Source organism: Salvelinus sp. IW2-2015, unplaced genomic scaffold, assembly GCF_002910315.2.
Source record: "Salvelinus sp. IW2-2015 unplaced genomic scaffold, ASM291031v2 Un_scaffold1670, whole genome shotgun sequence".
In the NCBI taxonomy this organism is placed as follows: domain Eukaryota; kingdom Metazoa; phylum Chordata; class Actinopteri; order Salmoniformes; family Salmonidae; genus Salvelinus; species Salvelinus sp. IW2-2015.
The window spans coordinates 171502-184587 of NW_019943074.1; the positions used below are offsets into that span (position 1 = coordinate 171502).

At 47.4% G+C, this 13086-nt stretch overlaps 1 protein-coding gene across 1 annotated transcript in view; it reads left to right on the forward strand.

Moving 5' to 3' along the window:
• The window catches only part of LOC112071634 (A disintegrin and metalloproteinase with thrombospondin motifs 3-like), a gene marked incomplete at its 3' end in the record, with an annotated part of 51252 nt that extends 38348 nt beyond the window's left edge, over positions 1 to 12904 (forward strand). Inside the window, exon 3 of the mRNA XM_070439461.1 lies at positions 12426 to 12904. Within this exon, the coding sequence (XP_070295562.1) occupies positions 12426 to 12904 (479 nt within the window). The remainder of the gene's footprint in view (positions 1 to 12425) is intronic.
• Positions 12905 to 13086: the final 182 nt, after the last annotated feature.

A 13086-nucleotide genomic window follows, 5' to 3' on the forward strand; every position in this document is an offset into this window, starting at 1 on the left:
GCATGAGTCCTGGTTGCTCTGTTGATCTCCCCCGCCGCTTGGTCCTAGTTAGGTGGGTGATTCTGTTACGGCGTCGTCTTCCTCCTCCTCCTCGGACGAGGAGAGGAGAGAAGGATCGGTGGACCAATACGCAGCGAGGTAATTAGACATAAATGATATTTATTGAAACACGAGACGAAATACGCAAACACTGTGAAATTACAAATAACAAACACGACGTAGACAGACCTGAACAATGGAACTTACATAACTACACGCAGAACTCACGAACAGGAACAGACTACATCAAACGAACGAACAGCCAAGACAGTCCCGTGTGGTGCACATACACAGACACGAAGACACAGGAGACAATCACCCACAAACAAACATTGAGAACAACCTCCTTAATATGACTCTCAATCAGAGGAAATGCCAAACACCTGCCTCTAATTGAGAGCCATACCAGGCAACCCTTTAACCCAACATAGAAACACAACACATAGAAATGCCCACCCCGCTCACGCCCTGACCAATAAACACATACAAAACAAGAGAAACAGGTCAGGAACGTGACAGGAGGTTGAATGTTTGACGGGGGACGGGACTATAAAACGTTTGGGAACCACTGATCTACTCTGATTGAAGTGGATTTAACAAATGACATCAATAAGGGTCATAGCTTTCATCTGGATTCACCTTGTCAGTCTATGTCATGGCAATACTGCTCCGGCGGCTACACATCTGGTCTGGAATAAACAACAATATATTAATCAATATATTACCATCAATGCTTTTCTGAACATATGAAGTCAACTAAACTCTTAGTCCTCTCCTGCACTCCCTGTTCACCCACGAGTGCATGACTCCAACACCATCATTAAGTTTGCCAACGACACAATGGTGATAGGCCTGATCACAGACAGGGATGAGACAGTCTATAGGGAGGAGGTCAGAAACCTGGCAGTGTGGTTCCAGGACAACAACCTCTCCCTCAATGTCAGCAAGACAAAGGAGCTGATCGTGGACTACAGGAAACGGAGGGCGAGCACGCCCCCATTCACATCGAGGGGCTGTAGTGGAGCGAGTCGAGAGCTTCACGTTCCTCAATGTCCATCACTAAGAAATGAACATGGTCCACACACACACCAACACAGTCATGAAGAAGGCATGACAAATCTCTTCCCCCTCAGGATGCAGAAAATTTGACCCTTTTTGCACAAACTCTTTTGACTCACATACACTGCTGCTACTGTTTATTATCTATCCTGTTGCCCAGTCACTTTATCCCTATCTATATGGACATATCTACCCCAACTACCTCGTACCCCTCTACATGGACTGGGTACCCGTGTATAGAGCCAAGTTATCCTTACTCATTGTGGGTTTATTCCTCCTGTCACTATGTTTCTATGTTTCTCTCTGCGTTGCTGGGAAGGGCCAGTAAGTAATCATTTCACTGTGAGTCTACACCTGTTGTTCACGAAGCATGTGACAAATAAAATGTGATTTGATACAGGCAATGTAAGCCATAACAAGTGAGTTTGTTCAATAACAATTTATATCAATAACATCAAAGGCTGCACTGAAATCTAAAAATACGTCTCCGGCTATCATCTAACGATACGGCTCCGGCTATCATCTAACGATACGGCTACCGGCTGTCATCTAACGATACGGCTCCGGCTATCATCTAACGATACGGCTCCGGCTATCATCTAACGATACGGCTACACGGCTGTCATCTAACGATACGGTCGGCTATCATCTACCACTACGTCTCCGGCTATCATCTAACGAAACGGCTCCGGCTATCATCTACCACTACGTCTCCGGCTATCATCTAACGATACGGCTCCGGCTGTCATCTAACGATACGTCTCCGGCTGTCATCTAACGATACAGCTCCGGCTATCATCTAACAATACGGCTCCGGCTATCATCTACCACTACGTCTCGGCTGTCATCTAACGATACGTCTCCGGCTATCATCTAACGATACGTCTCCGGCTGTCATCTAACGATACGGCTCCGGCTGTCATCTAACGATACGGGCTCCGGCTATCATCTAACAATACGTCTCGGCTGTCATCTAACGATACAGCTCCGGCTGTCATCTAACGATACGTCTCCGGCTGTCATCTAACGATACGGCTCCGGCTGTCATCTAACATAGCTCCGGCTGCTACTCGACTCCGCTTCATCTAACGATACAGCTCCGGCTGTCATCTAACGATACGTCTCCGGCTATCATCTAACAATACGTCTCCGGCTGTCATCTAACGATACGCGCCGGCTGTCATCTACGATACGTCTCCGGCTGTCATCTAACGATACGGCTCCGGCTGTCTGTCTAACGATACGGTCGCTGTCATCTCGTAGCATCGCTGTATCTAACGATACGGCTCCGGCTGTTCATCTAACGATACGGCTCCGGCTGTCATCTAACGATACGTCTCCCGTGTCATCAACGATACGTCTCCGGCTATCATCTAACAATACGTCTCCGGCTGTCATCTAACGATACAGCTCCGGCTGTCATCTAACGATACGTCTCCGGCTGTCATCTAACGATACGTCTCCGGCTGTCATCTAACGATACGTCTCCGGCTGTCATCTAACGATACGCTCCGGCTGTCATCTAACGATACGGCTCCGGCTGTCATCTAACGATACGGCTCCGGCTGTCATCTAACGATACGGCTCCGGCTGTCATCTAACGATACGGCTCCGGCTGTCATCTAACGATACGGCTCGGCTGTCATCTAACGATACGCTCCGCTTCATTACACATACGGCTCCGGCTGTCATCTAACGATACGGCTCCGGCTGTCATCTAACGATACGTCTCCGGCTGTCATCTACCACTACGTCTCCGGCTATCATCTAACGATACGTCTCCGGCTATCATCTACCACTACGTCTCCGGCTATCATCTACACTACGTCTCCGGCTATATCTACCACACGGCTCCGGCTATCATCTAACACTACGGCTCCGGCTATCATCTAACATACGCTCCGGCTATCATCTAACGATACGGCTCCGGCTGTCATCTAACAATACGGCTCCGCCTATCATCTAACGATATGGCTATCATCTAACACTACGGCTCCGGCTGTCATCTAACGATACAGCTCCGGCTGTCATCTAACGATACGTCTCCGGTTGTCATCTAACGATACGGCTCCGGCTGTCATCTAACAATACGTCTCCGGCTTCATCTAACGATACAGCTCCGGCTGTCATCTAACGATACGTCTCCGGCTATCATCTAACAATACGTCTCCGGCTGTCATCTAACGATACCGCTCCGGCTGTCATCTAACATACGTCTCCGGCTGTCTATCTAACGATACGGCTCCGGCTGTCATCTAACGATCGGCTCCGGCTGTCATCTAACGATACGGCTCCGGCTGTCATCTAACGATACGTCTCCGCTGTCATCTACCACTACGTCTCCGCTGTCATCTAACGATACGTCTCCGGCTACATCTAACAATACGTCTCCGGCTGTCATCTAACGATACAGCTCCGCTGTCATCTAACGATACGGCTCCGGCTGTCATCTAACGATACGCTCCGGCTGTATCTAACGATACGCTCGGCTGTCATCTAACGATACGGCTCCGCTGTCATCTAACGATACGGCTCCGGCTGTCATCTAACGATACGGCTCCGGCTGTCATCTAACGATACGGCTCCGGCTGTCATCTAACGATACGGCTCCGGCTGTCATCTAACGATACGGCTCCGGCTGTCATCTAACGATACGGCTCCGGCTGTATCTAACGATACGGCTCCGGCTGTCATCTAACGATACGGCTCCGGCTATCATCTACCACTACGTCTCCGGCTATCAATCTACCACTACGTATCCGGCTATCATTACCACTATCGTCTCCGGCTATCATCTACCACTACGTCTCCGGCTATCATCTACCACTACGTATCCGGCTATCACTACATCAGTCTCCGCTACATCTACCACTACGTCTCCGGCTATCATCTAACACGACGTGCCGGCTATCATCTAACGATACGGCTACCGGCTATCATCTAACGATACGGCTACGGCTGTCATCTAACGATACGGCTCCGGCTGTCATCTAACGATACGGCTCCGGCTGTCATCTAACGATACGCTCCGGCTGTATCTAACGATACGGCTCCGGCTGTCATCTAACATACGCTCCGGCTGCATCTAACGATACGTATCCGCTGTCATCTAACGATACGGCTCCGGCTGTCATCTAACGATACGTCTCCGGCTGTCATCTAACGATACGTCTCCGGCTGTCATCTAACGATACGTCTCCGGCTATCATCTAACAATACGTCTCCGGCTTGTCATCTAACGATACGTCTCGGCTGTCATCTAACGATACGGCCGGCTGTCATCTAACGATACGTCTCGGCTGTCATCAACGATACGTCTCCGCTGTCATCTACCACTACGTCTCGGCTATCATCTAACGTACGTCCGCTATCATCTACCCTACGTCTCCGGCTATCATCTACCACTACGTCTCCGGCTATCATCTACCACTACGGCTCCGGCTATCATCTAACACTACGGCTCCGGCTATCATCTAACACTACGGCTCCGCTATCATCTAACGATACGGCTCCGGCTGTCATCTAACAATACGCTCGCCTATCATCTAACGATATGGCTATCATCTAACACTACGGCTCCGGCTGTCATCTAACACTACGGCTCCGGCTATCATCTAACGTACGGCTCCGGCTGTCATCTAACAATACGGCTCGGCTATCATCTAACACTACGGCTCCGGCTATCATCTAACACTACGGCTCCGGCTATCATCTAACACTACGGATCCGGCTATCATCTAACACTACGGCTCCGGCATCTCTAACACTACGCTATCATCAACACTACGTCTACGGCTATCATCTAACGCTACGGCTCCGGCTATCATCTAACGCTACGGCTCCGGCTATCATCTAACGATACGGCTCCGGCTATCATCTAACGATACGGCTCCGGCTATCATCTAACGATACGGCTCCGGCTATCATCTAACGATACGCTCCGGCTATCATCTAACGAACGGCTCCGGCTATCATCTAACTACGGCTCCGGCTATCATCTAACATACGGCTCCGGCTTCATCTAACGATACGCTCCGGCTTGCATCTAACAATACGGTCTCGGCTATCATCTAACGATACGGCTCCGGCTTCATCTACAAAACGGCTCTGCTATCATCTAACGATACGCTCGGCTATCATCTAACAATACGGCTCTGGCTATCATCTAACGATACGGCTCCGGCTGTCATCTAACATACGGCTCCGCATCATCAACATATGGCTATCATCTAACATACGGCTCCGGCTGTCATCTAACGTACGGCTCCGGCTATCATCTAACGATACGGCTCCGGCTGTCATCTAACATACGCTCCGGCTATCATCTAACACTACGGCTCCGGCTATCATCTAACACTACGCTTCGGCTATCATCTAACACTACGGATCCGGCTATCATCTAACACTACGGCTCCGGCATCATCTAACACTACGGCTATCATCGACACTCACGTCTACGCTATCATCTAACGCTACGGTCCGGCTATCATCTAACGCTACGGCTCCGGCTATCATCTAACGCTACGGCTCCGCTTCATCTAACGCTACGGCTCCGGCTCATCTAACGATACGGCTCCGGCTATCATCTAACGATACGGCTCCGGCTATCATCTACGATACGGCTCCGGCTATCATCTAACGATACGGCTCCGGCTATCATCTAACGCTACGCTCCGCTATCATCTAACAATACGGCTCCGGCTATCATCTAACGATACGGCTCCGGCTATCATCTAACAATACGGCTCTGGCTATCATCTAACGATACGGCTCCGGCTATCATCTAACAATACGACTCCGGCTATCATCTAACACTACGGCTCCGGCTATCATCTAACAATACGACTCCGGCTATCATCTAACATACGGCTCCGGCTATCATCTAACAATACGGCTCCGGCTATCATTAACAATACGGCTCCGGCTATCATCTAACAATACGCTCCGGCTTCATCTACACTACGGCTCCGGCTATCATCTAACAATACGGCTCCGGCTGTCATCTAACGATATGCTCAGCTATCATCTAACGATACGGCTCCGTCTATCATCTAACGAATACGGCTCCGCTATCATCTACCAATACGCTCCGGCTATCATCTAACAATACGGCTCCGGCTATCATTCAACAATACGGCTCCGGCGTCATCTAAACGATACGGCTCCGGCTGTCATCTAACGATACGGCTCCGCGTATCATCTACAAATACGGCTGGCTGTCATCTAACAACGGCTCCAGCTCATCGTAACAAACGGCTCCGGCTGTCATCTAACGATACGGCTCCAGCTATCATCTAACATACGGCTCCGGCTGTCATCAACAATACGGCTCCGGCTATCATCTAACAATACGCTCCGGCTATAGTCTAACAATACGGCTCCAGCTATCATCTAACGATACGGCTCCAGCTATCATCTAACGATACGGCTCGGCTGTCATCTAACATACGGCTCCGGCTGTCATCTAACGATACGGCTCCACTATCATCTAACAATACGGCTCCAGCTATCATCTAACAATACGGCTCCGGCTATCATCTAACAATACGGCTCCGGCTATCATCTAACAATACGGTCTTGCTGTCATCTAACGATACGGCTCCAGCTTCATCTAACAACGGCTCCGCTATCATCTAACGATACGGCTCCAGCTATCATCTACAATACGGCTCCGGCTATCATCTAACAATACGGCTCCGGCTATCATCTAACAATACGCTCCGGCTGTCATCTAACGATACGCTCCGGCTTCAATTCTAACGATACGGCTCCAGCTATCATCTAACAATACGGCTCTCGGCTGTCATCTAACATACGGCTCCAGCTATCATCTACAATACGGCGGCCGAGCCGGAGCCGTATCGTTAGATGATAGCCGGAGCCGTATCGTTAGATGACAGCCGGTAGCCGTATCGTTAGATGATAGCCGGAGCCGTATCGTTAGATGATAGCCGGAGACGTATTTTTAGATTTCAGTGCAGCCTTTGATGTTATTGATATAAATTGTTATTGAACAAACTCACTTGTTATGGCTTTACATTGCCTGTCATCAAATCACATTTTATTTGTCACATGCTTCGTGAACAACAGGTGTAGACTCACAGTGAAATGATTACTTACTGGCCCTTCCCAGCAACGCAGAGAGAAACATAGAAACATAGTGACAGGAGGAATAAACCCACAATGAGTAAGGATAACTTGGCTCTATACACGGGGTACCCAGTCCATGTAGAGGGGTACGAGGTAGTTGGGGTAGATATGTCCATATAGATAGGGATAAAGTGACTGGGCAACAGGATAGATAATAAACAGTAGCAGCAGTGTATGTGAGTCAAAAGAGTTTGTGCAAAAAGGGTCAAATTTTCTGCATCCTGAGGGGGAAGAGGATTTGTCATGCCTTCTTCATGACTGTGTTGGTGTGTGTGTGGACCATGTTCATTTCTTAGTGATGTGGACATTGAGGAACGTGAAGCTCTCGACTCGCTCCACTACAGCCCCGTCGATGTGAATGGGGGCGTGCTCGGCCCTCCGTTTCCTGTAGTCCACGATCAGCTCCTTTGTCTTGCTGACATTGAGGGAGAGGTTGTTGTCCTGGAACCACACTGCCAGGTTTCTGACCTCCTCCCTATAGACTGTCTCATCCTCGTCTGTGATCAGGCCTATCACCATTGTGTCGTTGGCAAACTTAATGATGGTGTTGGAGTCATGCACTCGTGGGTGAACAGGGAGTGCAGGAGAGGACTAAGAGTTTAGTTGACTTCATATGTTCAGAAAAGCATTGATGGTAATATATTGATTAATATATTGTTGTTTATTCCAGACCAGATGTGTAGCCGCCGGAGGCAGTATTGCCATGACATAGACTGACAAGGTGAATCCAGATGAAAGCTATGATCCCTTATTGATGTCATTTGTTAAATCCACTTCAATCAGAGTAGATCAGTGGTTCCCAAACGTTTTATAGTCCCGTCCCCCGTCAAACATTCAACCTCCTGTCACGTTCCTGACCTGTTTTCTCTTGTTTTGTATGTGTTTATTGGTCAGGGCGTGAGCGGGGTGGGCATTTCTATGTGTTGTGTTTCTATGTTGGGTTAAAGGGTTGCCTGGTATGGCTCTCAATTAGAGGCAGGTGTTTGGCATTTCCTCTGATTGAGAGTCATATTAAGGTAGGTTGTTCTCAMTGTTTGTTTGTGGGTGATTGTCTCCTGTGTCTTTCGTGTCTGTGTATGTGCACCACACGGGACTGTCTTGGCTGTTCGTTCGTTTGATGTAGTCTGTTCCTGTTCGTGAGTTCTGCGTGTAGTTATGTAAGTTCCATGTTCAGGTCTGTCTACGTCGTGTTTGTTATTTTGTAATTTCCAAGTGTTTKCGTATTTCGTCTTCGTGTTTCAATAAATATCATTTATGTCTAATTACCTCGCTGCGTATTGGTCCACCGATCCTTCTCTCCTCTCCTCGTCCGAGGAGGAGGAGGAAGACGACAGCCGTAACACCTCCAGCTGTACCCCCTCTAGCAGCAGGGTCAGCGTACTCTCAAATGTTGTTTTTTTGCCATCATTGTAAGCCTGCCACACACACTATACGATACATTTATTAAACATTAGAATGAGTGTGAGTTTTTGTCACAACCCGGCTCGTGGGAAGTGACAAAGAGCTCTTACAGGACCAGGGCACAAATAATAATATTATAATAATCAATAATTTTGCTCTTTATTTAACCGTCTTACCTATAAAACCTTATTTATTCATCTAAAATGGTGAATAACTCAACACAGGTTAATGAGAAGGGTGTGCTTGAAAGGATGCACATAGCTCTGCAATGTTGGGTTGTATCGGAGAGAGTCTCAGTCTTAAATCATTTTCCACACACAGTCTGTGCCTGTATTTAGTTTTCATGTTAATGAGGGCTGAGAATCCACTCTCACATTGGTACGTGGTTGCAAAGGGCATCTGTGTCTTAACAGTGCGATTTGCCAAGGCAGGATACTCTGATTGCAGCCCTATCCAAAAATCTGGTAGTGGCTTCTGATTAAATTACATTTTCACAGAACCGCTTGTTGCAATTTCAATGAGTGGACTGGAGGCAGGGCATGAAAGGGATAACGAATCCAGTTGTTTGTGTCCGTAAGCTTGAGTTCATTTGCACACAAAAAAATTATACAATGATGGAAAGACCTGTGTGTTGTCCTTGTTAATGCAGACAGAAAAGAGCTCCAACTTCTTAATCATAGCCTCAATTTTGTACCATACATTGAATATAGTTGTGGAGAGTCCCTGTAACCCTAGATTCAGATCATTCAGGCGAGAAAACATGACCCAGATAGACCAGTCGTGTGAGAAACTCGTCAACATGCAAGCGGTCAGACAAGTGAAAATGATGGTCAGTAAAGAAAACTTTAAGCTCGTCTCTCAATCAAACAAAACGTGTCGATACTTTGCCCCTTGATAACCAGCGCACTTCTGTATGTTGTAAAAGCGTTACATGGTCGCTGCCCATATCGTTGCATAATGCATAAAATACACGAGAGTTCAGGGGCCTTGCTTTAACAAAGTTAACCATTTTCACTGTAGTGTCCAAAACGTCTTTCAAGCTGTCAGGCATTCCCTTGGCAGCAAGAGCCTCTCGGTGGATGCTGCAGTGTACCCAAGTGGCGTCGGGGGGAACTGCTTGCACGCGCGTTACCACTCCACTATGTCTCCCTGTCATGGCTTTTGCGCCGTCAGTACAGATACCAACATGAGCAGCAGCTAAGTTTGGCTACATACGGACCGTTAGTGGGATTCCCGCGAGGGACGTAATGTGATTGGATGTTAATTATTTGACTAGGCTACCTGTATTTGACATTGTGTTGTTATTTCGCTNCTCCTGTCACGTTCCTGACCTGTTTTCTCTTGTTTTGTATGTGTTTATTGGTCAGGGCGTGAGCGGGGTGGGCATTTCTATGTGTTGTGTTTCTATGTTGGGTTAAAGGGTTGCCTGGTATGGCTCTCAATTAGAGGCAGGTGTTTGGCATTTCCTCTGATTGAGAGTCATATTAAGGTAGGTTGTTCTCAATGTTTGTTTGTGGGTGATTGTCTCCTGTGTCTTTCGTGTCTGTGTATGTGCACCACACGGGACTGTCTTGGCTGTTCGTTCGTTTGATGTAGTCTGTTCCTGTTCGTGAGTTCTGCGTGTAGTTATGTAAGTTCCATGTTCAGGTCTGTCTACGTCGTGTTTGTTATTTTGTAATTTCCAAGTGTTTKCGTATTTCGTCTTCGTGTTTCAATAAATATCATTTATGTCTAATTACCTCGCTGCGTATTGGTCCACCGATCCTTCTCTCCTCTCCTCGTCCGAGGAGGAGGAGGAAGACGACAGCCGTAACACCTCCAGCTGTACCCCCTCTAGCAGCAGGGTCAGCGTACTCTCAAATGTTGTTTTTTTGCCATCATTGTAAGCCTGCCACACACACTATACGATACATTTATTAAACATTAGAATGAGTGTGAGTTTTTGTCACAACCCGGCTCGTGGGAAGTGACAAAGAGCTCTTACAGGACCAGGGCACAAATAATAATATTATAATAATCAATAATTTTGCTCTTTATTTAACCGTCTTACCTATAAAACCTTATTTATTCATCTAAAATGGTGAATAACTCAACACAGGTTAATGAGAAGGGTGTGCTTGAAAGGATGCACATAGCTCTGCAATGTTGGGTTGTATCGGAGAGAGTCTCAGTCTTAAATCATTTTCCACACACAGTCTGTGCCTGTATTTAGTTTTCATGTTAATGAGGGCTGAGAATCCACTCTCACATTGGTACGTGGTTGCAAAGGGCATCTGTGTCTTAACAGTGCGATTTGCCAAGGCAGGATACTCTGATTGCAGCCCTATCCAAAAATCTGGTAGTGGCTTCTGATTAAATTACATTTTCACAGAACCGCTTGTTGCAATTTCAATGAGTGGACTGGAGGCAGGGCATGAAAGGGATAACGAATCCAGTTGTTTGTGTCCGTAAGCTTGAGTTCATTTGCACACAAAAAAATTATACAATGATGGAAAGACCTGTGTGTTGTCCTTGTTAATGCAGACAGAAAAGAGCTCCAACTTCTTAATCATAGCCTCAATTTTGTACCATACATTGAATATAGTTGTGGAGAGTCCCTGTAACCCTAGATTCAGATCATTCAGGCGAGAAAACATGACCCAGATAGACCAGTCGTGTGAGAAACTCGTCAACATGCAAGCGGTCAGACAAGTGAAAATGATGGTCAGTAAAGAAAACTTTAAGCTCGTCTCTCAATCAAACAAAACGTGTCGATACTTTGCCCCTTGATAACCAGCGCACTTCTGTATGTTGTAAAAGCGTTACATGGTCGCTGCCCATATCGTTGCATAATGCATAAAATACACGAGAGTTCAGGGGCCTTGCTTTAACAAAGTTAACCATTTTCACTGTAGTGTCCAAAACGTCTTTCAAGCTGTCAGGCATTCCCTTGGCAGCAAGAGCCTCTCGGTGGATGCTGCAGTGTACCCAAGTGGCGTCGGGGGGAACTGCTTGCACGCGCGTTACCACTCCACTATGTCTCCCTGTCATGGCTTTTGCGCCGTCAGTACAGATACCAACATGAGCAGCAGCTAAGTTTGGCTACATACGGACCGTTAGTGGGATTCCCGCGAGGGACGTAATGTGATTGGATGTTAATTATTTGACTAGGCTACCTGTATTTGACATTGTGTTGTTATTTCGCTGAACACCAGATGGTTTAATTTTATTTTTGGCAGTGAAACGAGGCTACTCAGGTGAGGAAAAAAAACTCACCCAAATGTATAGCCCCGTTGGAAAATTTAAATGGACTGTTTGAAAATGTGAATCACATTTTTATTTGGGTTACCCCTGACAGCATTGCCCCAGTTTGGGAATACCTGGTGTAGATGAAGGGGAAGAGACTGATTGTTTGAGACATTTGAGACATGGATTTTTGTGCCATTCAGAGGATGAATGGGCAAGACAAAATATTTAAGTGCCTTTGAACGAGGTATGGTAGTAGTTGCCAGGCGCACTAGTTTGTGTCAAGAAGTGCAACTCTGCCGGGTATTTCACGCTCTACAGTTTCCCGTATGTATCAAGAATGGTCCACCATACAAAGGACATCCAGCCAACTTGACACAATTTTGGGAAGCATTGGAGTCAACATGGGCCAGCATCCCTGTGGAACACTTTCGACACCTTGTAGAGTCCATGTCCCAACGGATTGAGGCTGTTCTGAGGGCGAAAGGTGTTCCTAATGTTTGGTATACTCAGTGTATATTGATTATTAATATTGTTGTTGTTTATTCCAGACCAGCTGCGTAGCCGCCTGAGAGAGTATGGCCTCATCACCCCCATCAGCACCGACTCCCATGGTCACTTCCTGTCCCACCTGCTCTCTGCCAATCACAAGCAGCGGGTGAAGAGGGAGGTGGGGACAGAGGGCTCAGAGCAGGCCAGTGATAGGCTGTTCTTCAACATCACGGTATTCGGCAGGGAGTTCCACCTGAGGCTCCGTCCCAACGACCGCCTGGTGTCTCCTGGGGCCATGGTGGAGTGGCACGACCAGGTCCTTGAACCAGGCAACGCCAGCAGCAGCAGTACTATCACTAGTAATACCAGCGGTAGCAGTGGTACTATCCGTGTTGGTGGAGAGAATGGGAGTGAGTCGACCAGCGGTGGAACAGAGAGGATTCTCAGGAGGAGGCTGCTGAAAACAGACTGCACCTTTATCGGTGACATCACTGACGTAAAGGGAGCCTCCGTCGCCATTAACAACTGTGATGGACTGGTAAATTCTCGTCAGCCTTTAACGCAAACACACACACACACACACACACTGCCCCCTCGACACTCTCAACGCTTTAGAGATGATTGGTGACCTAATCATGTGGTGGTCAGTGGTTTTAGATGGTTGAAACTCTGCTGTCTCTATAGCTCTGGTCTATAGCTCTGGTCTATAGCTCTGGTCTA